At 48.2% G+C, this 26,439-nt stretch overlaps 1 protein-coding gene across 2 annotated transcripts; it reads left to right on the top strand.

The window, feature by feature from the left end:
* The first annotated feature begins 246 nt into the window (after window positions 1-246).
* Window positions 247-25,092, top strand: LOC133350670 (sulfotransferase 2B1-like). 2 transcript variants are annotated; one of them, XM_061565279.1, is made up of 7 exons: window positions 247-339; window positions 8,925-9,081; window positions 16,972-17,180; window positions 17,501-17,627; window positions 19,055-19,155; window positions 21,228-21,408; window positions 22,092-25,092. In XM_061565279.1, exons 2-7 carry the CDS (start codon window positions 8,928-8,930, stop codon window positions 22,217-22,219), a joined length of 900 nt encoding a protein of 299 aa, XP_061421263.1. In that variant the 5' UTR covers window positions 247-339; window positions 8,925-8,927; the 3' UTR covers window positions 22,220-25,092. The 2 variants fall into 2 exon arrangements, with proteins under 2 accessions (XP_061421263.1, XP_061421262.1); XM_061565278.1 differs by lacking the exon at window positions 247-339 and adding an exon at window positions 450-781.
* Window positions 25,093-26,439: the final 1,347 nt, after the last annotated feature.

Consider the following 26,439-nt stretch of genomic DNA (forward strand, 5'->3'; position numbering starts at 1 on the left):
AACGTCATGTTATTTTTGTTCACCTGGTTTGACCCATTATGTGCTATTTTTGTTCACCTGGTTTGACCCATTATGTGCTAAAAACAGTGCACAAGCCCCGATTACCCAAAGCCTCTTGGACCCCCGGCTGATTGCAGAATGTCATGTAGGCAGGATAAGGGAATGAGGTGGGGGGGGGGGGTGATAATTAATGTAGATAGGTCGCGTATGGGAGGTTCCCAGAGGTGGCTAACAAAACGACGCAGATCTTGTGCACGTCCGCACCCGACTTGTGACCAGCACAGGAGCGAGACGTCTCCTGCCTGCACTCCCATCAGCCACGAGCCATCCTCTCTACAGGTGCATAACTGAGCTACACTCACACAATGCTCTTAACAGTCTCTTACTTGCTTAATTCTAAACCAATTATTTGCAAATATGGACGTGTAATTAAGGAAAGTGGCAAGTTCACTTGGAATTGCTCATTAGTTTGGCAGTGTAGGACTCTTTGATTCTGAATATGAAATATACATCTAGTTGCCAGGCCACTTTTCTTAACAGATTTGTTTCTAAATCATGTTTTTCTAAGTAAAAATTGCCATTCAAGTGCTCAATAAAATAAATCACATTTCGGGCGCAAAACAAACGTCCGTCACCTGATGATGGACGCTTGTGCGGACGCTTGTGCTGCGCCCGAAACGTCGTGATTTATTTTATTTTATACCTACGCGACTTTATCGAAAGAACCAAAGAGTATGGATTCCTGAAGTCACGAAAGCTTCAAATCAAGATGATACCTCAGGTTCGCGAACAAAGTGCTGTCTACTGCCTGTATTGCGTGTGTGAGATAATGCGTTGCAGAATGTTGTACAGAATTCAAGAAAAAAAATTCCTTCGTTAAGTTTACACGTTAACATTGCATAGAATCTATAAATGTGATCCATGGGAACTCTTCTGATAACAAAAAGAACAATTGCTGTGCTGAGGGGAAAAAGTTCGAATTCAGGGTGAGTATGGTAGAATGTGCAATGTAAAATGGGCTGATAATGTTGCTGGATCATTGGGATGAATAGAAACAATGCTGGTTCAAGATTGGAGACACTTGGACGTTCATCTTCTTGGTTCTTTCGGTAAAGTCACGTAGAAAACATAATAAAATAATTCTCACGACGTGACTTTCCCGAAAGAACCAAGAAGATGAATCCCTGCAGTCACGAAAGCTTTAAAACACTTGGACGTTTTTTACTTCGTCAAAAAATGTGGGGAAAGTTTATGTTCAATGTAAAATGCCTCCTGCCTCTGTCTCTAGAGAAGAGCCACTGCCTAAAATACGATTTTCATTTTTTAAGCCAGTGTTAATGATGGTGGCAGCGATGTGTTTATAGTCTTTGTATTTTAAATACACTATTCTAATCTTGTGTATGGCGGCGTTCAGGAGTTAAATCCCAAAATCAAGGTCCGATAGCCACGAGAAGGCTTGAGAAGAGAGCTCGAGTAGTTTTGCTGTTCCTCCTCGTCCACTGAAGGAGCACAGACCAGTGGGTTTACTCTGTGGTCCATAGTTTGGGTTGCATGGCTACAAATGCACTACTGTGGCTTATATTTGATTTCACATTCATGAAGATGTGCACATCGGCCTGTTGATGTCCTGATGTGGTTGATGGTTCCACTACCAAGTGTCGTTCAGAAGGAATGTCAAAGCCAGGAGGTGCGATTATATTTGGGTCTCGAATGAGGTGCAGTCAGAACGTCTGCGTTGTTGCACCGTGTCAATCTGGGTGTGATTCTTGAATGGTAACAGCACGATCCCAGAAAGTCGATTGGACTTGAGTCTGCGGTGAGATACATTGTTGAGGTATAGGTTGATAAGGGAGAAGCTGTTGTCTTGTTGTTGTCAATGAAACGTGTATACTCCGTTTCAACAGGGGGCCAGTGTTGTGTTCTTTAATTGTACAGCTGGCAGTTTTGTGTACAATTTCCTGGACCAGGCTGGGACAAGGTACACTACCACTGAGTAGATCAGTAATCGGGTTGCAGTTGACGGATCATCAGCTGAGGCGTCCCAGGTCGTTGCTGGAAATTTCTACCAACACAATACACTGCATACACAGCATGCTGCCAACCCAGATCTACTGGTTGTATATTATAACGCGAAGTGTTTTTTTTTTTACTTATCCGTGAAGCTTCCCAGAAGGAGTAAGTATTAAGCTCCTGCTTTAAATACACAACAACCATGTTATATTTTGGTGCACATGTAGATGAATGTGTAGGACTATATTTTAGTGTGTAAAACTTAATTTTTAAAGTGTAATATACACAGATAACTCACTTATGTGTTTAAATATAACAATAAATATTATCGTTGCTTTTACGGGAGCTGACAAGTGACTGCTATGCCGGGATATATTTTGTCCATCTATTCGAGAACATTTTGTATGTTTTAGAAAACTAGAGCATCCCATAACACAGGGGTCGGCAACCAAAGTAAGAGTGTATTTTTTTTACAATTCGGTAAAAAAAACCTCAATATTTCCAGAGCCGCAATGCATGTGGTGAATACGAGACGGTGGTCGTTCTTAAATAACGTCACGAAGCAATCCTTAAAAGGGCCGCATGCGAATGCGGTGCTTTCAAAATCACAAACGCAAACTTAGCAATGCCAAGTCACACAGGAACGTACGCAAACGCCCACCAAAACAGTGATAATGAGACGATTGACCGACAGTGAGCAAGTGACTGGTTTATTTTATTTTATACCTACGTGACTTTACCAAAAAAAAACAAAGTAAGTGACTGGAGCTCATGAAATGTGTCTCTGGGCCGGATTTTGATGAGATCGGCGCGGTCCGCAAGCTAATCGTCGCGGACTACGAGCAGAGTGGCCAACTGCCAACAATCTTTTTTATACGTTTTCTCCTACAACATCAGAGTGCAGCGCCACATTAAATACGCACTACAATGACAATAGTTTAAAGCGATTTGAAGCATGCTTTATTTTTAAAATGGAAATGTGTTTTTTTTTGGGGGGGGGGGGGACAGAGCTTTGTGACGTCATATTTCAGGGGGGATCTGACTTTTTGTGACGCCGTGTGACGAGAGGGGGAGGGTCAAAAATCGGCCAAAATCGCGTGACGTCATTTATGGACGGCCCCTTAAACACGTCATTCCAAATCTCTAGGACCCAGGGCTGCTTGGCAGAATGCGATGCAGGCAGGATACGGGAATGATGAGGTGGGTGGGGGGTCATGAATGGAGAGAGGTCACGTGTGGGAGGCTCCCAGAGGCGACTAACAAAACGACGCACAACTTTCGCACGTCCGCACTCGACTTGTGACCAGCACAGCAGCGAGACGTCTCCTGCCTGCACTCCCATCAGCTTATGGCGCCCCCAAACAACCACAGCATGCGGTGCCCCCAACAGACTGGGCAAGTAAATCCTTAAGATTGTGCGTTGGGCCTTCATCCAGCAGTGGATTTAAGCACAAAAAAAACTCGAGTACTAATGTAATGGACAGAGCACGGCTCTCCCTCAGGGCAGCAGTGGGGAGCATGGGGTCCCTCAGGGCAGCAGTGGACGGAGCACGGCTCTGCCTCACTCTCACTCAGCCGTCTCCTCACTACCACTCAGCCGTCTCCTCACTACCACTCAGCCGGCTGCTTGCTCGCGGTCACGTGACGCACTTCAACCAATCCGTGCCGCGTTAATCACAGTCACAGAATGTCTGAGCTTTGTGTTTATATATTAGTATACAGACTGAGCTACACTCACGCAGTGCTTTTGTACGGTCACTTTACTCGCCTCATAATTCTTAACCAACTAGTTGCAAATATGCTCATGTAAATAAGGAAAGTGGCAAGTATATTTATAATTGCCTATTAGTTTGCCAGTGTATGACTCTTGACTCTGAAAATTAAATATACATCTAATTGCCAGGCCACTGTTCTTCATTTTTTTATGATAACGTGTAAATACTTGCAATGCACATGCTCAATAATCACGAACATGTACTTGAGGTTCGGGTGCAAAGTTCTGTCTGCTACCTGTATTACCTGTGTGTTAGATAATGCATTGTTAAATGTTGTACTAAGTTGACGTCAAATGACCTTGGTAAGTTTACAGATTACCATTGCAAAGAAGCTGTAAATGGGAACGCCTCTGATAACAAAAAGAACAATGATGTGTTCTAGTAAAAATAAGTTCAAATTCAGGGCAATGATAATGGTAAAATGTAAAATGGAGATGATAATAATGTTGTTAAATCATGATCAGTAATAGCCATAAACTACTCTGATTTAAGCTTGGAGACACTTCTGACGTGTTTCACTTGGTCGGAAAATGTGGGGTAAGTTTATGTTCAATGTCAAATGCTTCTTGCCTGTCTCTAGAGAAGAGCCACTGCCTAAAATGCTATTTTCCTGTTTTAAGGCAGTGTTGATGATGGTGGATGCGATGTGTCTGTAGTCTTTTATTTTAATCTAATCTTGTGTATGGCAGTGTCGAGGAGCTAAATGCCAAAATCACGGTCTGCGAGCCACGAGAGGGCTTCAGCAGAGAGTTCGTGAAGTGTTGCTGTTCCTCCTCCTCCTCCGCTGAAGGAGCGCAGATCACAGTGGGTTTACTCTGTGGTCCATAGTTCGGGTTGCATGGCCACAATCGCACTATTGTGACTTATCTTTGATTTTTAATTCATGAAGATGTGCGCATCGGCCTGTTGATGGTTCCACCATCAGTGTCATTGAGGAGGAATGTCAAAGCCAGGAGGTGCGACGATCAGTGCCGGATTATCCTAATAGCAAAAGTAGCTACATATGCTACGGGCCCCGCACTTTCAAGGGCCCCGTGCTAAATGCTTTCAAGCTATCAATTCATGGTCAGCGATTCTGCACTTGCTCTATTACGATAGTACTATACTGCCTTCAACTTTTATGAACGACTGGGTGTTTAAGGTTAACGATTTGTATTATCTGGCTGTATAGCAAATGAAAAGATACAATTACTTTACTATGCAAGTTTAAAAATGTGTGTGTTTTAATGCTTGTTTGTTTATTTATTTAGGGCCCCTCTATAGCATATGCTACAGGCCCCACACTCGATTAATCCGGCACTGGCGATGATATTTGGGTCTCGAATGAAGTGTAGTCATGACATCTGCGTTGCTGCACCATGTTAACCGGCGCTCTTTTGGATCTGGGTGCGATTCTTGGATGGTAACAGCACGATCCCAGAAAGGAGATTGGGACTGGAGTCGGCGGTGAGATACGTTGTTGAGGTCTTGGTTGATTATGGGGAGGTTGTCGTCTTGTCGTTGGCAAGGACGCATGGATACTCCCTTGCGGATATGTTCGCCAAAACAGGGAGCCAGTGTTGTGTTGTTTAAATGTGTGGAGGTGCTAGACACTCTACTCGTGAACCTGCGGGGCCACTATGTAATCAGAGGGGCAATGCAGCGTTACCGCTCTGGGACCAACGGCCGGGGTCAGGGAGAGGTGAGCGCGGATCGTAAACACGGATTCCCACCAGACCAACGGCCAGGGGTCAGACGAGGTAAAAGAGAAACGAAACGACGGATTGTAAAGAACCAATCAGAGGGTCCCACGAGGGAGCGTGCGATTGGATAAAGACCGTTACACACGGGTATAAAAGGGCGACGCGCGGGGAGCGCGCGCCAGTTCTCCTCACACGAAGACAAGCCCGGCTGAAGAAGCTTGGACCCTGGACCAAGCCTCCCAGCTCTTCTAAGAGCTAAGGCTCAATGTTCCAGTGGTCAAGGGGAGACTAGGGTCCTGGCAGGCAGGACCCTGGCTTCCCAGCCTTCCAGCTCTTCTAAGAGCTAAGGCTCAGTGTTCCAGCGGTCAAGGGGAGACTAGGTCCTGGCAGGCAGGACCCTGGCTCCCCAGCCTTCCAGCTCCTCTAAGAGCTAAGGCTCAGTGTTCCAGCGGTCAAGGGGAGACTAGGTCCTGGCAGGCGGGACCCTGGCTCCCCAGCCTTCCAGCTCTTGTAAGAGCTAAGGCTCAGTGTTCCAGCGGTCAAGGGGAGACTAGGGTCCTGGCAGGCTGGACCCTGGCTCCCCAGCCTTCCAGCTCTTCTAAGAGCTAAGACTCAGTGTTCCAGTGGTCAAGGGGAGACTAGGGTCCTGGCAGGCCGGTCCCTGGCTCCCCAGCCTTCCAGCTCTTCTAAGAGCTAAGGCTCAGTGTTCCAGCGGTCAAGGGGAGACTAGGTCCTGGCAGGCGGGACCCTGGCTCCCCAGCCTTCCAGCTCTTGTAAGAGCTAAGGCTCAGTGTTCCAGCGGTCAAGGGGAGACTAGGGTCCTGGTAGGCTGGACCCTGGCTCCCCAGCCTTCCAGCTCTTCTAAGAGCTAAGACTCAGTGTTCCAGTGGTCAAGGGGAGACTAGGGTCCTGGCAGGCTGGTCCCTGGCTCCCCAGCCTTCCAGCTCTTCTAAGAGCTAAGGCTCTGCGCGACCAGTGGTCAGGGGACCCACCGAGCCAGCGGTGGGTCAAGCTAGCCTCCCCTAGGTCCCAGACGGAGGACGCTAGGGTAGCGGGTAGAATGAGAATAGCTCCCGCCAGTTCGGAGGCTGTACCTCCCTAGGCTAGCAGCCAGACCCGTGTAAAGGTCCCGCCAGGTACGGAGGCTGTACCTCCTTAGGCTACGGGTGAGGGAACCATATATCCCTCCGTATGTGTAGGGACTGTGTCGAAAGAAAGACAATAAACCAGTGTGTGCCTTAAAAGGAGTTTATTCATCTGTTATTTACAAGACTATAAATGTACAGCTGGCAGTATTTTGTACGAGCTCCTGGACCAGGCTGGGACACGTTGTACGCACTCTCTCAGAGGCTCTTTGCCCCCCATTATAATAAGCGTGAAGTTCAAACCGAGGCTTGAAAGATAAGATTTGTGCTTTAACTCAGTCCCCACAGATGGCAAAGTTGCAGTACCAACATCACTAATACAAATTAAATACCGTGCAAAAACACGATGTACTTGAAAAAACACGATGTACTTGAATAAACATCACCCGTGCATTTACACTCAGTCGGTCATAAATTCTGAAAACAAATATGACGAGTTTAAAAGTGACAGTCATTCTTATAATTGCACACGTATTTGTAACGAGCAGTTCACTCTCAAGAGAGAATGGTTCACAGATAGGGTAAACCACGGTCGGGACGGATGCCAATAACGGTTGCTTTTGGCTCGTCATTGAACCAAGACGGTCACTGCATTGCGCGTTTCCTTCCGATATCAGAAAGCCACTGAGCTACGCACCCATAAATCTAAATTGAAAACTCATTTATTGAGAACTGCTTTGTGTTTAGTTTTTTGTCTTTACCCAGCACCTCCAATTAGCACGGCTGACTACGTGCGGTGCGAAAGAAGTTCAACATACGGCACGTACATCAGTGGCTGTATATTGGGATGTTTGGCCAACTTCATTAAATGGTAGGAAAGTGAAGTATCTGGAGAAAACGAGATGCGTGCGAAGGGGGTAACACTCAATCCCCGTACACATGGAATACAGGTGGAAATGAATCCTACTTGCTGTACTACCGTCGTACCCTGGTGATCCAGGAAATTATTACCTTGACCCCCATGAGCAGAAGGGCAGACTCACGCAATGTGGTTCTGATCCACCAACCCTCGCCTCCAGTGCTGGATGACAGGCCCCACGTACAGCCGAGGGGCCGTCCATAAATGACGTCACGCGATTTTGGACGATTTGACCCCCCCCCCCCCCTTTCGTCACACGGTGTCACAAAAAGTCAGACCCCCCTCAAATATGACATCACAAAGCTCTGCCCCCCCCCCCCCCCCCAAAAAATAAAACATGCTTCAAATCGCTTTAAACTATTGTCAATGTGGCGCTGCATTCTGGTGTTGTAGGAGAAAATATTTATTAAAAAGTCTATTTCATTAAGTAGAACGTGTTGTCTATATGTATTTAAAGTTGCACATTTTTACGTGACCTCACATTTCTCAACCCCCCCCCCCCCCCATTGTCACACATCGTCACAAATGTCTGACCCCCCCCCCCGCCCCAGGTGCGTGACGTCATTTATGGACGGCCCCTTAGGTTCCAACAGTTTCGCAGAACATTGCAAATTATATGCGGTATTTTAGTGCAAGGCTTTTGTGTCTGAATTGGCTGTCCATAAATGTGCAGATACAAATTACAACCTGATGTTGCGTCGAGCCTAAACAGATGCACACTAAATAGCTTCTAATCAAGAGTAAATCGCTGTTGGCCGCATTTTAACCTCTTCCATTCCAATGCCACATAGTGCGAGTGATAACGAGGTGCCTCTGCTGAAGGGAATGAGCAAAGTGTTGCACACTTTTGGCATCCTGTACAGCCTACTTGGAATCCTATATAGTCTAGATACATATGTGCATCGTCTTTTGAATCTAACCCCTGGATGAGGGCCTCCCTATGCTGCATGGGTCAGGGCTATTTGGCCATACTTCACCACGCTGGTCAGTGCTGGTTGGTGAAGACGTGGCAGCCTAGAATATAGCAAGGACGCGAAACGTTTTAATGTTAGGTTAGTAACGTTAATTCTGTGCTCTCCTGTTGCCCGAGTGAAATGTGGACCAGGTTTTGCCCCATTCCTGGCCTGCATCGATTTGCGCGGTTGCCTACGTACGGTGCGAAAGAAGTTCAACATACATACAGCTGGCTCAAACTTAATCATTTAAATGCAAAAAAACCCAGGCTGCTGTTAACGCGAGAGCGCGCCAATGACTCTGCCGTGGAAACATGGAACGGGGGGGGGGGGGGGCGTCTTATTGGCCCTGCTGAGAGAAGATAGCTCAACGAACGTTGCTGCATTATCCACAACTAGATTGGACAGTCGCAGCACTTTCTGTTCTAACATCAGCAATTCTCTCTGTATGCCTCGTTTTACAAATGTGTTCACTTCAAGTTTTTGTTTTCATATTACAGACAATGGAAGAGAATGATAACAAAGGGAATTGCCAGCTTCATGAATACAAAGGCGTTTCCTTCCCTACCAAAATACACACACCAGAAAGCTTGCAGTACATGGAAGATTTTGACGTGCGTGACGATGACGTCTTTGTGGCGGCTTATCCCAAATCAGGTAAGTATTTAATTTTCTTCCTAAACAAAAATGGCAACACTGCGGATTGGACTCATATTTGCAAAGGTGGCAAGTTGACTTGGCCCATCATCTCTCCGGGGTCCATAAAATGTGTCCAGCAGTGGTTGTCCCACACTCGAAAAAGCCCCTGCCATAAAAACTGGATTTTGCTTAAACTAATGGAGCCTCTCAATTCATTTCCAGTCTCCTCATCCATACATAGCCCTGGGCGTGGATGCGCATTGCTGGGCACAAAACACATGTTTGTGGCTCCTGGAACAATCCACCATAACGGTCCCACCGCAATATTGTTGGCATTCCCTACACCCTACACACTGATGCCAATCCCTGAACCCAGCTGACCGCGAGTAACCCCGAGGTATCGAGAGAGGGAATTGGTGGCAAAAAATTACGAGGCATGGTTCGAGGTGTGAAAATAGGGTATTAGTGGCTGGGAAGGAGGAAACGGGAATGTAGGCGGGGAATGGGAAAGGGGGCCGTGGAGATAGGAGGGTTCGTCGGCGGGAGTGACGAGAGGAGAAAGCTGTGGATGGAGAGATAACTGCAGATAAAGGAGGGAGCTGTGTGTGATGGAGGTGGAATTAAAGGACTTGAACCCTTACCCGTCTCCGCATGTTGGTGGGGAGATTACCCACTACACTCCCATGCTAGAGGCTGCCAGGTATATTTTTGGAGAGTTGAAAGGTATCAGTCAGTTTGAAATCCTGAAGCAGCCCGTTCAGCTTCCTGGTGGAGGGGTCTAGTTTCCTGCTTCCGGATGCCTGCATGACATCTGCCAGGCAGAGCGGGCAATTAAAATCCCCGCCCAAGATAACGTGCCTCCACGTCACCAACAGGGCCGCCACGTTATCCAACAGTTCCTCCCGCTCAGTGTACCGTGAAGGGGCGTATGTTAATCAAGCGGAGTTCCGTGCCATCGTATGAAACGTCAACGTAGTAGAGTTGGCCGGGGACCACATCTTAGGTCTCCAGTATCTCCACCTTTCAGCTGTCTAGGAGTATGACGACACCGGTGTTCTCATTAGTGTTACTCCCTGACCAAAAGTAATGGCCGTCCCAGGGCTCTATCAATTCCCTCCGGCCGAGGAAATACGGCAGGTGGCATTCTTGCAGGAATATTGTCCTTTTTCATGGTTTGCAAGTACTGTATTACTGCCGTTCGTCTGGCCCTGCCCCAGATCCCTCTCACGTTTATCGATGCCGCCGTAAGTTCCATGCCCTGAGGCGTCTAACCTGAATCCGACACCTCCTCCAGTACTTGGTAACAGTTTTTTCCCCCTAGGTCAGACAATTGTCCCATGTCCCCCAACGTCGGAGAGGTTCCTCTTCCTTGTCCCACCTATGCCGCCGCCACGTCCTCCTCAGATGTCATCGTGTCCGGCGAAGAGCCAGCCGGTTCCAGACCACGCGTGGGAGTAGATCTCCTTGCTGGCCTCGGCGCCCTCTGCTTTCTTTTCATCACCTCTCTGAAGTCCCACTCCCATCCTCCATTCCCCGCCGCTACTTCCCGTCCTCCCTTGCCTCTACCTCCTCCACCCAGTGGGCCACGGTAGGTCCAGGGGCCTTCTCCACCTCCTCATTGTCTCCGTGGCCTTCCGGCTGCTGGCTCGTGGGTGTTATCTCTTCCTCTGTTGACATTTCTCCCTCCTCCCTCTCATCCTGCACTGGCATTTCTTCCCCGACCACCACTCCGCCATCGCCATCCGTCGCCCAGCTGGTCAGTGCTTGTTGTGGCTCTCTCCCAGTCACCTCTCCCTCGCCGCCCTCCACCTCCCGGACCGTGTGCGCTCGGACCATGCTCGCGTAGGACTCTGGGCAGTCTCTATATAAATTATACCCACTGCCACAAAGGTTGCACTTTGCCGGGGCACTGCAGTCCTCCATGACATGGTCCTGCGCCTTGCAGCAATAACACACCCGTGCTTCGCATGCCACGGCCAGGTGTCGTCTGCACCCACATCTCCTACAGAGCTTGGGCTGCCCAGCATAGACCAGATAGCCTCTACTGCCCCTGATATTCAAGGCATTTGGGATGTGCTGCAGGACCCCTTCCACCATTCTTAACCTTACTCGCCACTGTCTGGTGCCCATCCAAATACCCAGCGAGTCCTGGAGCCGCTTGCACCCCAACAGCAGTAGGCAATGTTGTCGCAGCCAGACTTCCACATCGTGGTCCGGCAGAGCCTCATTGTACAAAAATACCGTTATCTTAGTGTCTAGTTCAGATAAAAGTTGTAACTTGAATAAAGACAGTGGCCTCTCTCCAGCCTTTTCTTTAAATCTCGTCATGAAGCCTTGTAGCAGGCTGCTCATCCTAAAACTGATAAAGACCCAGCCGCCGGGTAAGGCTATCAGACAGAACAGGTCCTTAGGGTCCACCTGTAATATCCCGACCACCACAGTCCTCACAAAACTCACGCGGTCGATGGTGACATCGTCCGACACATCTTCTTGGAATGCCATCCGGACACAAAAGTGTATCTTGGCGTGGATTGGTGCGAAATTCACACCGGTTCTACCATGCCACCGCCCTGCGGGTACCTGGGGTCTTCCTGCGCCCACAGATCTGGGCTTCCCCTTATCAGTCACGCTCTGGGTGCTATGCGCCTGCTGGCCTGCAAGGTCCGCCTTCTCCTTTGCCTCCCCACTCAGGCTGGCGGGGGCCACCTCCCTCTGCACTGGTACCTCTGCTCTCCTTGTCCATTGCCTCCAGGCATCCTTCCAATCCCGCCTCCTCCCGGCTGAGGTTGACGCTTTTGCTGCATCGCCCTACTGCACCAACCTCTGTCCTCCAGGTTGAAGAGTTGCGACCGTTTCCGCCTCAGCAGTCGTCGACGGGGGTCAGTCGTCCTTGCTCACATCGGCAGCCTGGCTGATCTCCATGCCTGTTGAAAGAAGTGGCAAGGTAGCCACTGGCTTGACAGCCAGGGTGCCTGCTCGGGGCAAGGGATAAAATCTGATCACGGCAATGAGGCTATTTAAAATGTATTAATTTTTCAGACAAAAAAGCAAGATCTTAAACCACAGCCCGCGCGGGGGCTCTTAACGCATCGCTAGAGGAACAAAAACAACTTTACCACAGAGCCGCGCATCCATTACACCAGTTCGAGAAAAAAGCAGGAAAGGAACGAACGAAATGGTAAGTTGTCACCACACCATTTTGGGATAGCATCAGGATACAATCGCGGCCGCCGTAACACACACTCATACGTCCCTTCTCCGAGTCAGAGGGCCTCCCCAGGCTCAGTCTCATTCGGTTCCGCACACGTAGGACAGAGGTCGCAAATGGGTTTTGATTCCTTACCCGCACCCGGCCGCACCAGGGTCGCAAACGGGTACCCGTACCCAGCCGTACCCGTACCGTACCCATACCCGGCCGAGTACGGGTAGGGTACGGGTATCGGGTACCTGATTGCGACCTCTGGGATGAAGCCATGTTGCAGGCGCGGGTGGGTTGATTCTAGGAACTTGAATTGTGAGAAGAGACAAGACGTTGGGAAATGAGTGACAAACGGTGACTCACCAGTGACTCATGGCCTACCCGTACCCGTACCCGGCCGCACCAGGGTCGCAAACGGGTACCCGTACCTGGCCGGGTACGGGTAGCCGGGTATCGGGTACCCGGTTGCGACCTCTGACGTAGGGGTAAAGGCCACTGCCACTTCTCGTTCGCTATTTGGTTACCCATTCTTACCCGTTTCATCTCCACCACTTTTTATATTGGACATCTGGCTAAGTAGCATACCTCTAGCGGTGACATACGAGTGCATTTCCTCTCTCGCCCGCGTGCTCTTCAGAGGGCCTCCTTAAATTGCTCCAATAATGGCCCATGTCTGGGCCCAGTTCCCTCTCGCCTTCCGCCTGAACAGCCCCCAAACCACATTCGGCACCGTTGCTTTAACCGAACAAAAGCGAGACAGAGCGGCCCACTCAACTCCCACACCTCCTGCGCGAATGGGCACTGTACGAGGACGTGCACAGAGCTCTCATTCGCACATTTGGGGGTTATGCCCATACGACGGGAGAACATAAATCGTCTACATTACAATCTGTCCCAGGCGGCCAGCCAGGACAGGTCACGCTGTTCTCTCGTCAAGGCATTTAATAGAATGTTTCCCCAAACCTGGCGGTGCACATTCCCCCGCACACCTGGCACTGCTGTGCAAGTCTCCTTTCTGTCAATCTCGGCCTGCACGTCCTTCGGGCACCACATCTCCCGTTTCCGGGCCAGCCCATCCTCTGTAATATAATTGTCAATCACCCCATTCAACCACCCCTGCGGCCAGGCAAGGGGCACGCCCCTAGTCAATGAGGCCATCCCCAGCCTCCGCAGGAGCCACGTCAGTCTATATTGCAGGAAGCATGAGGCCTTTCCCTGGGGCTGCACATGAAGACCGTAATGAGGGCACGTTTGACGTGTGGGGTGCCTCTCCCACCATTCGCCTTACTCTTACATATAATGGTCCTCCTCACACGGTCCATCTCCCCCCCCCCCCCACCCCCCAGATGAACTTGAAAATAACTTTTCCAGCCTTTTCACTACCTGCTCATTTGGCAGGAACACATAGGCCAGGCAATTCAAAACCGGCATGACTTCCACCTTTAAAACTTAAATCCTTCCCTCTATCGTGAGGCGCCTGTCTGCCCATTTGGCCAGCCTGCCCTCTACCGCCCTCACCTTCACAGCCCAGTTCCGATCTACCGAACCCTCTTGGCAAAAGACGACCCTCAGGATTCGAATCTCGTCGTCCAGTAGCTTTATCCCTGGTGGGCGGCCCTCGAAAAGCATGGGGTCCTCAAAAGCCATCAGCTCGATTTTTTTTACATTCACTCTGGATCCTGAGGCCCGATGGAAGAGATTTATAAGTTCCACCATATGAAACATCGACGTAGTGGAGACGACCTGGGACTACCTCTTGGGTCTCCAGCACCTTCGGCTGCCTAAGAGTATAACGACACCCGTGTTTTTATTCGTCCTACTCACTGACCAGAAATAGCGCCCGTCCCAATGCTCTATTAATTCCTCCCGGCCGAGGGAATAAGGCAGGTGGCACTCCTGTAGGAATATTACATCCTTTTCAAAGTTCGCAAGTAATGTATTATCACAGTCCACCTAGCCCTGCCACAGATCCCTCTCACATTAACCGAAGCCACCGTGAGTTCCATGCCCTGTGGTGTCAATCTGCTTCCGATACCTCCTCCAATTCCTGGTAGCAGGTCTTATCTCTTAAGTTAAGCACTTGCCCCACGTTCCCCAACTTCAGGGGGGAGGCTTACCCCCTTGGCCCACTTTAGCCGCCACCACCTCCTCCGACGTCATCGTGTCTGGTGAAAGGCCAGCTGTTTCCGGACCACGTGTGGGGGTAGCTCTCGTCGGGGGCCTTGGTGCTCTCCTCTTTCTCTTTTCCACCCTCTCCAGGATTTCACTCTCCTCCCCCCGTCCCCTGCTGCTCCTTCTCATCCCCCTTCTCCTCCACCACCTCAGCCCAGTCAGCCACGGTTGGCCTGAGGGCCTCCTCCACCTCCATGTCTTCTCCGCGGTCCCCCGGCTGCTGACTCGTGGGTGATTTTTCTTCCGCTGTCATTTCTCCCTCCTCCTCATCCCGCAATGGTGTGCTCTCCCAGGCTGTCCCTCCGCCACTGCCATCCGTCACCCTGCCGGATGGCGTCTGTTGTGGCTCAGCCTCAGCCTCCCCCCCTCTCGCCCCCCTCCATTTCCCGATCCCTGTGTGCCTGTACCATATTAGCATAAGGGACTGGGCAATCTCTATACAAATGTTCCCCGCTACCACACAGGTTGCACCGCGCCAGGGCGTTAGTCCTTTACAACAGGATCCTGCGCCCTGCAACGATAGCACACCCGTGCTGTGGACGCTGTTGCCGCTGTGGCCACGTGTCCTCTGCATCCACACCTCCTGCAGAGGTTAGGCTGCCCCCCATAGACAACGTAGCCTCTGCTACCCCCGATGTTCAGGGCGTTCGGGATGTGTCGCAGGGACCCTTCCACCGACCATAGTGTTACCCGCCACTGCCTGGCGCCCATCCAGATGCCCAGCGAGTCCTGGAGCCGTCTGCACCCTGACAGCAGCAAACAGTGTTGGCACAGCCAAACCTCCACGTCGTGGTCCGGCAGCGCCTCATTGTAAATAAACACCGTTATTATCTTAATATCCAAATCAGATATCAACTGCACCTTAAACAAGGATTGGCCTTTCACCACTCTTCTCTTCAAACCTTGTCATAAAGCCTTGAAGCAGGTTGCTTGTCCTGAAACTAATATCAAACGCTCGCCCACCAGGCAGGGCAATCAGGCAAAACAGGTCTGCAGGGTCCACATTTAACACCCCGACCACCAATGTCCTCACTAAGCTCGGTCGATCAATGGTGACGTCATCTGGCACATCGTCTTTGAAAACCATCCAGGCACAATCTCTTGGCATGGCCTGGTGTGAAGTTCACACCAGTCCCACCGCGCCACCTCCCTGCAGGTGCCTGGGACCGTCCTGTGCCCACAGGTCCAGGCTCTCCCCCCTTAGGCACCTTCTGGGCGTTACGCGCCTGCTGGCCTGCAGGGATCACCCTCTCCTCAGTCTCTCCACTCGGGGTGGTGGGGCCACCACCCTCAGCGTTGGTGACTCTCCTTTCCTCGCCTGCTGCCACCAGGCGTCCTCCTCAGCTCGCATCCTCCCGGTCGAGGTCAATGCCAGCGCCTCGTCACTCTCCTCCGCCAGCCTCCATCCTCCAGGCCTCCGCATCTCACCACCCTCCGCCTCTGCAGCAGTGAAACCGGCCTGTTCACCTTGGCTCACCTCGCCAGAGCGCTTGGTTTACATGCTCCCGGGGATTAGCGAGGCCGCCCCTGGCCTGACAGCCAGGGTTGCCTGCTTGGGGCAAGGGAGACCAAACCAATCACAGCGACGAGGCACGGCGAGGTCCACTCCAGATCGCAGGAGCCCCGACTGTGTGTCGGAGCTCGCTTTACTGTATATCCTGCCCAGTGTGGCCAGGCTCCGCCCTCGGCCCCGCACCCCTCTGGATCCCCCAGAGGGCTCCGTGCCGTGCCCACAGGTGCAACTGGTAGAATGGGCTGTTACCCCTTATTCTATTGTCTACAAATCTTCTAGCGGAACGCGCTCATTCAATGTCACTGCATATGTATGATGGAGTGGTCTCTCGATAAGTATACTGATGTTGATTTCCTAAAAATTGTTGCTCAATATAACACATTCCTGGGGGGGGAGCTGGTAGGAACGTTGAGTTGCTCGGTCAATGGCCAGGGTCAACGGCGGCGTGGTGTATTCCGCAAATATAGCCGACTGTGAGGGCGGGCACAAGCCGGCGTGAGTAGATTAAACGTTGAGTTTTATAAGGGCACCACGGGGTGACCAGCCCCTCCCCACCCAGCCCCACCCCTCCCACCGCCCACCCAGCCCCACCCTCCCCACCCAGCCCCTCCCCACCATCCCCTATCCACCCAGCCCGACCCCTCCCATTTTTTGATGCACGACGGACGGACACAATAATCCCCTGTGGGCTGGTGGAACCAGGTGGTTCCTACCAGTATCAATCCCAAAGCAATGATAGTAGTGGCATTCATGCAAATAGAATCTCAAAACGCTGTAAATGTTTTAAGGCACGGATTTCTTTTGCACGGAAGCTCAGGAAACCACTGCCAAAATGTGAAGGCAACTGGAAGTGGTGCTTATTGCCCAAGCTCTGTGGGACTATATTGGTTATTTTTGGCCAACGACGTGATAAACGCATCACACACATTACAATATAACATTCACATTGCCATCATATTTGAGCAGAATAAGTTGGCCTCGTTTGTTGTGTCACGAACGCGTGTCACTCATGCGGCCACAAAAGGCACCACATGGATGCAGGAGATAACGACGCTGATTCTGAGCGGAGGAGATTTAACTCCGGTGAACACCATACCCAACTGGAAAAGGGTGCCTTGGGTGGAGAACATCAGTGGAAAAGGATTTCTTGAAAACTGCCCCTCTCCACGCCTGATCTCGACCCACGCACCATACTCCATAGCACCAAAGAAGCTCAAAGAGGGCAAGGGAAAGGTCAGAACTTATACGCAACACCACCACAATTTTGTTTGCATCACTTTTAAAAATTCGAGATATCCAATAGCAGGCACGTCAATGCAAACCATACACACAAAGCCAGAGGGTGGGTCAAGTCCTGTTAACAATAAACAAGACACACGAGTAATCAGATTGCTTTATATTTCATGCATGTTATGGTCATCCATAAAAACATCTCCCTTGCTAAATAATCCAATCTCAGAGGTTCTTATATGGTTATAACATTGATTAAATTGATTAATCCGCTTGAAATGTGTACGGCAATTAATACCCACTTATTTGTGTCTGTATTTTAGGCCATCTATATTACTCGAAACCCTAAGGATATTATGGTGTCACTTCTTCACTTTTCAAAGTTTGTACGGTTTTTTGCCGATATCGGAACTCTTGAAGAATGTTTCCGAAATTTTGTCAGCAATAAAGGTTAGTTGCACTCAACTCTATCAGAATAAATTAATATACAGGCAGACCTCGCTTAGCACTCAAGGTGCTTCCCTGGAGAAATGAGCACTTATCGAATCAGCGCTGAAATGGATCATTATATCGTTGCATATATATGGATGCTTTCTAAAGTATGAGCAAAATATGAGGCCTTCATTGGAGTATCGGTAACAGCGCTAATAATACAGATGGTGAACATGTTTTTTTCCTATTTTATTATATCAATATAATGTACGGTACTCACCAGTGCATCAACCTGACGCTCACCCGACTCGACCCGCCTCATCACTTGCATTTTAACATCCAAAGTGATACTTTTCATTGACACCTTTGGTCACATTTGCAGCACTAACACTTGCAGGCCTATTTACAGACATTGTAGGGTCTAAAATGCCCATCCAAAACACACGAAAATAAGGCAGAGCCCATGGCTGAGTAAACACATTGGAGAGTGCTGCGTGGCTCATAGCGTACTGAAATAACATTAAATAACAAACAATTGCAATAACATTTGGGAAAAAAATTGTTATAAAATGTATTCGTGACCACGAATCGTTTGCTGAGCATGGAACAAAGATGGCGGCGGGTGCATGTTCTCACCCATAAGCGATTTTTGGATTTTCTTATTTTTGTAAAAATGTCTCCCAAACAAAGAGCGCTATAACGAATCAGCATTCCACGGGGTCATGCTTAACGAGGTCTGCATGTACATATAACTATACGAAGAATGTGAAATCATTTTGTTGCATGTTTGAAATTAAGATATGAGGGGCTCCAGATTGATCATGGCACTTGTTTTGCACATCTGTAATATGCACACAATGCCTTAAAATAAGGCAGTTACCACATATTTTAATAAAACATGTGGTAATCATGAGGGTTCCTTAAAGGGCATGTCTTAGCACGGGGAAATTCTGCACAGCTCTTTTTAAATCCTTTATATTAAGTTCGCTTGCTTGCTTGCGTGCTTGCGTGCTTGCTTGCTTGCTTACGACCGTGCAAATCTTTCGGTCGTTTTTTAACCCACTTCCCGTGATCCAATCGAGCTGACATTTTGCATACAGACTCGTTGTGCGAGACAATTAATGTTTGTGAAATTTTTTTTCCAAAATTTTACACTGTTTAAGGAAAACAAATTAAATATTTAATTACCAATTGCTTAATACTGGCAGACAATCATCTGACCCATAGGTGGCAGCCATCTCAAGCCAGAGGACGAGAGGACTCTAGCCGCCACGCATATAAAGGATTTATAGTGAAAAAATTTGTTTTTACGGGTTATACTTATTTGTATTCGGGTTTTTTGGTGGTTTGTTGATGGGCGATTGACTTTGATGTAAATGCGTACTTCATGTACGTAAACTGATGACATCTCATCGTCTGATGTCTTTCCTTTTGTGTTTCTGCAGCTCAGTTGCACGGGGGGTCGTGGTTCACCCACGTACGGGGATGGCACGAACACAAGGACGACCCCAACATCTTCATCATCTCGTTTGAAGACATGGTTAAGGTTAGTGTCGTCAACTGCAAAGCATGTGATATGTCGTACACACTTAAGTGTATGTTATCATGTGCAGTGTGTCAAGGCAAAGATCAAAGTGTATCCCTGCTCAATGGAGCAGCAGCACAGTGCGTATCTCGATTGGCAGTCGTAAGTTGTATGTAGCGTTTTCTCATTTCTATGCTGGAGGCAGACTATCCCCAGACTGACCACTGTTGACTGTCTTCAAAAGGGCACTAATTTAATCCACTGTGGAGAGATGATGGACCAAATCAGCTCCTGACCAGAATGTAAATAGACAACAACAACCAATAGGACCAAATCAGCTCCTGACCAGAATGTAAATAGACAACAACAACCAATAGGCCTATCCATAGCCCTAACTGCAACCCTATCCAACAATAAAAATAATAAAAGTTCAGAAACGATGAGTAGTGACTCTGCATTGCGTTCTGACATCTGGAGAAGTGGGCGACTCCAAAACAGCCGAGCACCAGGGGTTTGTGAAATGGCAAAACTTCATTTAAGATAAGAAACACCCTCCGCCACACAACACCGCTTCTAAAGCTATCTCTTAATGGCATTAGCACCAGTGTTAATATTGTAGACACCGTTATAAATATTGTAAATCTTTATATTTTGACTTAAAACTTTCATGACTGCAGGAATTCATATTCTTTGTTTTTTCGGTAAAGTCACGTAGATGGAAAAATAAAAATAAAGTTAATTATATGTTTTACTTTTATTACTTTTAATTACTTTTTTTTTATTTTTCCATTTACGCGACTACCGAAAGAACCAAAGAATATGTACATATTTAAATCAATTCTAATATCAAAGTCTTAATTGTGCATATCTTCATAACCACCAATAAATCTATCGACACCCAATTAACATTACTGTGTTCCTTTCAGTCGATTGACATTCAATAAATATCAGTTTAACAGCTTTACATTTATAATAGATGTTTTTGGGGTTAGATCGCATAATATATAAATGTGTCGTTAAAACCCGGCAGCACCCGACACAGCCAACTCGTAAGGGGTGCCACGTAAACAGAACGTGGCCAATTCGTCACTCGTACAGCACACCGGTGTGTTAGAGAGAAAAGCCACAACATTTACAATCTGAGTACGACGTTTCGCCAGTAATTACAACTAGCTTCATCAGGCAACAGCCAGATTTGTGGAGATGTCTAACTTTTTCGTTCCTTATATAGAGGCGTATATGTGGTGACCACGCTTCTGCGCTGTTGCGCCAAGTGAGTGGGGGGGATTAATGAGTCAACGTACATTATGCATGTGTATTATGCGAGCCCTTTGATCTTGTCCTTCCTGTCCATTGCGTGTATTAAAATGGCCGTACCAACTGTAATCCCTATTGAAGTATGCTGCCCTTTATAGGCATGCATTTAAATAATGTAATGTACTAGTTGGCTGTGTCGGGTGGTGGTGGGTTTCAACGACACATTTATATATTGACGCGATCTAACCCAAAAAACCTCTATTATGGATGATATTGGTCGCTAAAGCCTACGTGTCAAACAGCTGTACATTATTTGTTGGAGCTAATTTAATATGCAGCTTACATGCGAGCACCAAGCCCCAAATCTAAATTGGGGGTGTGCCTCCTACTCCCCTGGGGTCCAGTCCTTGATCACCTTTTGTATTAAAGCATTTTTTTTAAACGCGCCTGGCTACTTGGAGCTATGGATAATTATTCCTTAGGCTCCCATATGCAACAGTGCATGCACAATTAAGGTGTGATTAATCACAGGCGCCTTTACACAATGGCTACATGAGCCAGATCCTCCAACCACAGCCATACTAGAAATACGCCTCACCTCGGATTTGAAGTTTACAATAATGGAAACCAGATAGTTTGTGAAAAAAATCTGTTCCACTGATAAAAAAAAAACATTTTTTGTGGGAATCTTGGACAGACATGTGGAATTTGCACCGCTGGCTCATGGTCACCTAAGCCAGTGGCAGCATTCCACACTCGTTTGAGTTGTGGTGGGTTTGAAGGTTGACGTTGCTAATCGAATGACTGCGTCGGGGTGGCGTGGAGCACCTGTGTAGGATCTACGCGGGAGCGTGAAGCGAATTGCAGATTTCATGGAGCGCCCACTCAGCGAGTCAGCCCTGGACACCATCGCAGAGCACTGCACTTTCTCCAGCATGAAGAAGAACCCGATGGCCAACTACTCGCTCATCTCTAACGATTGGCTAGACCATAACGTTGGAACGTTCATGCGAAAAGGTGAAATGTTAAGAGCCATGGCGTGCAAGATATGCTAAAGCGTCTGCCTGGTCATTAAAGAGATTATGTGTTACTCACCTTCGTTGGTGGGACACAGGGCAACTATTTCTGTCTTCTTACTGCCAACGTGGTACTCGTTTTATTAACCCCAGGTCAATTCAAGTCTGATTGCAAATAATCTCCGGAGTTGGACAATGTAACAGCAACACCACTCGGCGAGATAATGTGAATAAGGGACATAGACTGTTAATTTGTATTGGTCATGATACATCTCATTTACACCATTCCTATTGTCAAAGAACCACACTGAGATGCCCCACAATATGCCATGTAGATGACTATTAAATCCAGCACAACACAAAGAATTTGATATATCAGTGCAAAGAAAAAGATCCCCCTTAACCGACTTTTGGAGCCAATGTTCTTAGCGAGCACCTGTTTGGGCTAGCACAACAGACAATGGGATGGGTGACCAACACCATGCCTCGCCGCCTTTGTCTCCCTTGTGGCGATATTTGTAGTTGACCTAGGAGGGCCCAGGACTGGCCATGATCAGGAACCAAACTCGAGTCGCCGAGTTTGTAGCCCAGCGCGCTCACCGTTCCACTACCACTCAGTATACTCACACAAACACACTTGCGTGGCTTTTGTCATTCTAAATCTTTCCATCTGGTTTTTTTCAGGCACAGTTGGCAACTGGAAAAGTGAATTCACCGTGGCGTTGAGTGAGGCATTCGATACGGTCTATGCTAAGAAGATGGAAGGCTGCGATTTGAAATTTATCTGGGACATCGCAGAACTGCATAAATAATGTTTTTATCAAAGCCAGGAGCACTTAACTTTGATCAAGCTTAGTGCTGTTTATCAAGCTTTTTGACAGATTTCCATTTCTATTTAGCCAGTATAATTTGACTGCATTAATCATTATTTTACTCAAGAAATTATTTTTTAAATGTACATTGTTTTTAACTATTACATAAAGACGTAATAGCATGCTTAAGAGAAATGTAGCCAAAACAGTTTGTAAATGTTTGAATAGGCTTATATGTTGTGGCTAATTGCTTTTTTTTCGTATAGTGTGGATTGTGATTCTGGTCTTATAGATTTACTTTATTACGTCATAAATTGCTTTTTAAATTTGCTTTATCAAGCAAGATAGAGTTTCTCTATTATGTGATTAAATTATTTAATTGTCCTGATATATTTGTATAAAAGCTCATTTCTTACTAGCCTATTATTAGTTCTCATTTGCTACTTCATTTGTTTGTGTACGACTTGTAGTCAATGTCAACCTGTTATAAAATATTCTCTATCACCTGTTTAAGCACAGTCGTGAGACAGACTGCTGCCGGCAATCCGAGTTTATTTTGTAATGGATGCGTTACTGGGCATATCATCATGTTCAGGAGATAAGGGACACATCGGGTTGCAGTTAGGGCTATGGTGAAGCCTATCCATCGGCTGCCAATGTATTTTTGAGAGCAGCAGCGAGTGCAGCCGGTCCACCCTGTCCATACTCCCGTCGTGAATCTAATGCAGGATAAATAGACGACAAAAACAACAATACAATCATTAAAGTTCGGAGACGACGAGTCGGTACTCTGTGTTCTGTCCTCCGGAGAAGTGGGCGACTCCACAAAAGATAAGCACCGGGGAGTTTGTGAAACGGTGGAACTTCCTTTTCAATGTGTTCTTCAGAAGGTCAATTGCGTATCAACAAGTGATCATAAACACCCTCCACGTCAGTAAGAAGTCCGCCCAAATCTGTGCAGGTCGGGGTCGGAGTCCTAATTCCTGATCAGAGGGCACAATTATGCGATTTCATTCACAATGACAACAGAGAGTGCTTTCCAGGTGTAATGACCCAAATTGACCCCAAGTCAATGTGCAGCCTCACGGCGATTCAACGATAAGCCAAGGTCCCCGATTGGAGGAAAGAGGCCTCCACAGGCATTGTTCAGGAAGCAGGCTTTTGAAGTGATTGGGGGCCGTCCATAAATGACGTCACGCACCTAGGGGGGGTGGGAGGTCAGACATTTGTGACGATGTGTGACGAGGGGGGGAGAGGGTGAGAAATGTGACGTCACATCAAAATGCACAACTTTAAATAAATATAGACAACACGTTCTACTTAAATAGACTTTTTAATAAATGTTTTATCCTACAACATCAGAGTGCAGCGCCACATTAAATACGCACTACAATGACAATAGTTTAAAGCGATTTGAAGCATGTTTAATTTTCAAAATGGAAATGTGTTTTTTTTGGGGAGGGGTGGCAGAGCTTTGTGACGTCATATTTCAGGGGGGGTCTGACTTTTTGTGACGCCGTGTGACGAGAGGGGGAGGGTAAAAAATCGTCCCAAATCACGTGACGTCATTTATGGACGGCCCCTTGGAGGAAACGTTTTTAATGAGAATAGGCGGGGAATAAATTGGAACCTCGAGGCGACAGTTTGTATTCGTTAGAGAAAAGGACAGGGATTGGCTAAGGGAAATACAGTGAGGGAACATTCGAGAAAGGGGGCTGAGGGATCTATAAAGGGAGAGCACGAGGAGTGGAGATGTTCGGAGGAAGATACAAGCTTGAAGACAAGCACGAAACCAAGGGTCCCGAATTGTGGAAGTCTTCAAATAAAAGTGGTTCTTCATATAACTTATCACATCGTTGACCATCAGAGCCCCCTGCTGGATAATAGGGCCACGCCACAACGCCTCTTTTTCTATGCACGCCTTGTGCCGGCACAGCAAACCAACTTACATGTGCTATGATTCGACCTGAATGTATGATTAAATTAATGTTTAACCGTTTAATTCCATTGTTGATTTTCACCACCAATGTGCCATCACACGGCCTCGGCTGATCGCACGCTTTCTCGGAGCGCCTCGAACGCCCGTGCCACCGATGCACTCACTGCGCTGTGGTGGTCGCGTATCCATGTGTGTTCACTGTCGAAAAACTGGAAAACAAAGTAAAACAACGCAAAAAATGCTAAAGTTGAGTGAGAGAAAAGCAAATAAACGCCAAATTCGAGTTTAACAAAAATAGTCGCTGAAACTGTCGGGAGAAAAAAGCACTGCGGATGGAGATGGAGCGAGAAATGAATTTGTCACGTAGGCTTTCGCGACCAATGTCATGCATAATAGAGGTTTTTTTGGGGTTAGATCGCGTAAATATATATATAAAACCAAGTAGTTGGCTGTGTCGGGTGGTGGCGGGTTTTAACGACACATTTCTATATTTACGCGATCTAACCCCCAAAAAACCTCTATTATAAATGAATGTATGCCTGCAGGGAGCGCTGCACTGATCTTGCACTCAACGTGGCGAGCAGAGCGGCTGGAAAAATCTCCGGCTGCCGCTGCTGCCATGCGCTGCGCCCAGGTGGCACCAGAGCCAGCGAGGGTATTGTTGTTCTGATCAATTCATTATATCAGCTGACGTTAAGCCGGCGAGTCAGCATGAGGTCGGTGACCTGTGCGGCTCTTTAAAAGACGGCTTCGTGACGTGCTCTATCAAGGACCACCGTCTTGTATTCACATGCGATGCGGCTCTTGAAATATTTACGGGATATTTTTTTTTTACCGAATTTGACAAAAAAAATAGATTTTCTTGTTAATGTGGTTGCCGACTCCTGGGTGAGTGGAACAGCGCGGACTTCCAAAATAAACCCCTCGATGGGCATCTTTGCGTCTCTCTATCTTTATTAGTCTATTTCTGTCCTTATGGGTTTATATGGCCAACAGTTCGAGTTGCAAGGACGCAATCACGCTCATGCGGCTTGTCTTTAATTTCCCATTCATGAAGGAGATGTGATGCAGCATCGGCCTGTTGATGTTCTGATGGCGTTGATGGATGCACCAGTGTCCTCAAGGAGGAATGTCAAAGCCAGGAGGAGGTGGGATGATGTTGGGTCTCGAATGGAGTGTATATTCTGCACGTCCGCGTTGTGTTTGTCAGCGTTCACTCGGATCTGGGTGAGATTCGAGGATGGAGACAACAGCGCCATCCCAGGAGGAACTGAAAACAACTTATAACAAGGGTTCCAATACAGACATTGTTCACAGCAGCGGGACCACACATTAGCAATTTTAGAGCACTGAACAGAGTCTTGTAAAATCGGTGCCATCATGCGAAGAGAACCCCTTTCTGAATTTGCTGAGAATTCAATAACGTTTAAATAATTTTAACAACTAGGCTTTGACTATAATGTCCACATGCAGTATTTGAAATGTGTTAGCGTCATCTGAAAAATAACACCACCAGCAGCACCACAAGGACCACCACCAGGGCCACCACCAGTAGCACCACCAGTAGCACCACCAGGGCCACCACCAGCACTACCAGGGCCACCACCAGCAGCACCACCAGCAGCACCACCAGCACCACCACCAGCAGCACCAGCAGCACCACCAGGGCCACCACCAGCACCACCACCAGCAGCATCACCAGTAGCACCACCAGCACCACCACCAGCAGCACCACCAGCACCACCACCAGCAGCACCACCAGCACCACCACCAGCAGCACCAGCAGCACCACCAGGGCCACCACCAGCACCACCACCAGCAGCATCACCAGCACCACCAGCACCACCACCAGCAGCATCACCAGTAGCACCACCAGCACCACCACCAGCAGCACCACCAGGGCCACCACCAGCACCACCACCAGCAGCGCCACCAGGGCCACCACCAGCAGAACCACCAGGACCAGCACCACCACCAGCAGCACTACCAGGGCCACCACCAGGGCCACCACCAGCAGCACCACCAGGGCAACAACCAGCAACACCGCAATCCACGTTCAGCCGATGTGTCTGAATGAATGAGAGAGAGCGCCTGTTGAAAGAGATGGGGAAGTAGAGAACGAACGGTGGATTTATTAAATTTCAAAACGAAAGTAAATTGATTTGTACGATTTTAAACGAAATATTTTGGGTCATTTGTAAGGGAGGGAGGGGGGGGCAATATTAGTGGGGGTTGCTGCACCCGAGAGAGGAGGGGCCGAGTTCGTGGGGGGTGGGGCGGG

This window comes from Lethenteron reissneri, chromosome 34 (genome assembly GCF_015708825.2).
Source record: "Lethenteron reissneri isolate LAM-NWPU_2019-01 chromosome 34, ASM1570882v1, whole genome shotgun sequence".
Classification (NCBI taxonomy): Eukaryota; Metazoa; Chordata; class Hyperoartia; order Petromyzontiformes; family Petromyzontidae; genus Lethenteron; species Lethenteron reissneri.

Bases quoted from the DNA above. Each gene is read 5' to 3' on its own strand.
- LOC133350670 (XM_061565278.1), top strand. The intron at 9,082-16,971 runs GTAAGTATTTAA...CGGCCACAAAAG, and splicing joins GGCGGCTTATCCCAAATCAG to GCACCACATGGATGCAGGAG. The intron at 17,628-19,054 runs GTTAGTTGCACT...GTGTTTCTGCAG, and splicing joins AAATTTTGTCAGCAATAAAG to CTCAGTTGCACGGGGGGTCG.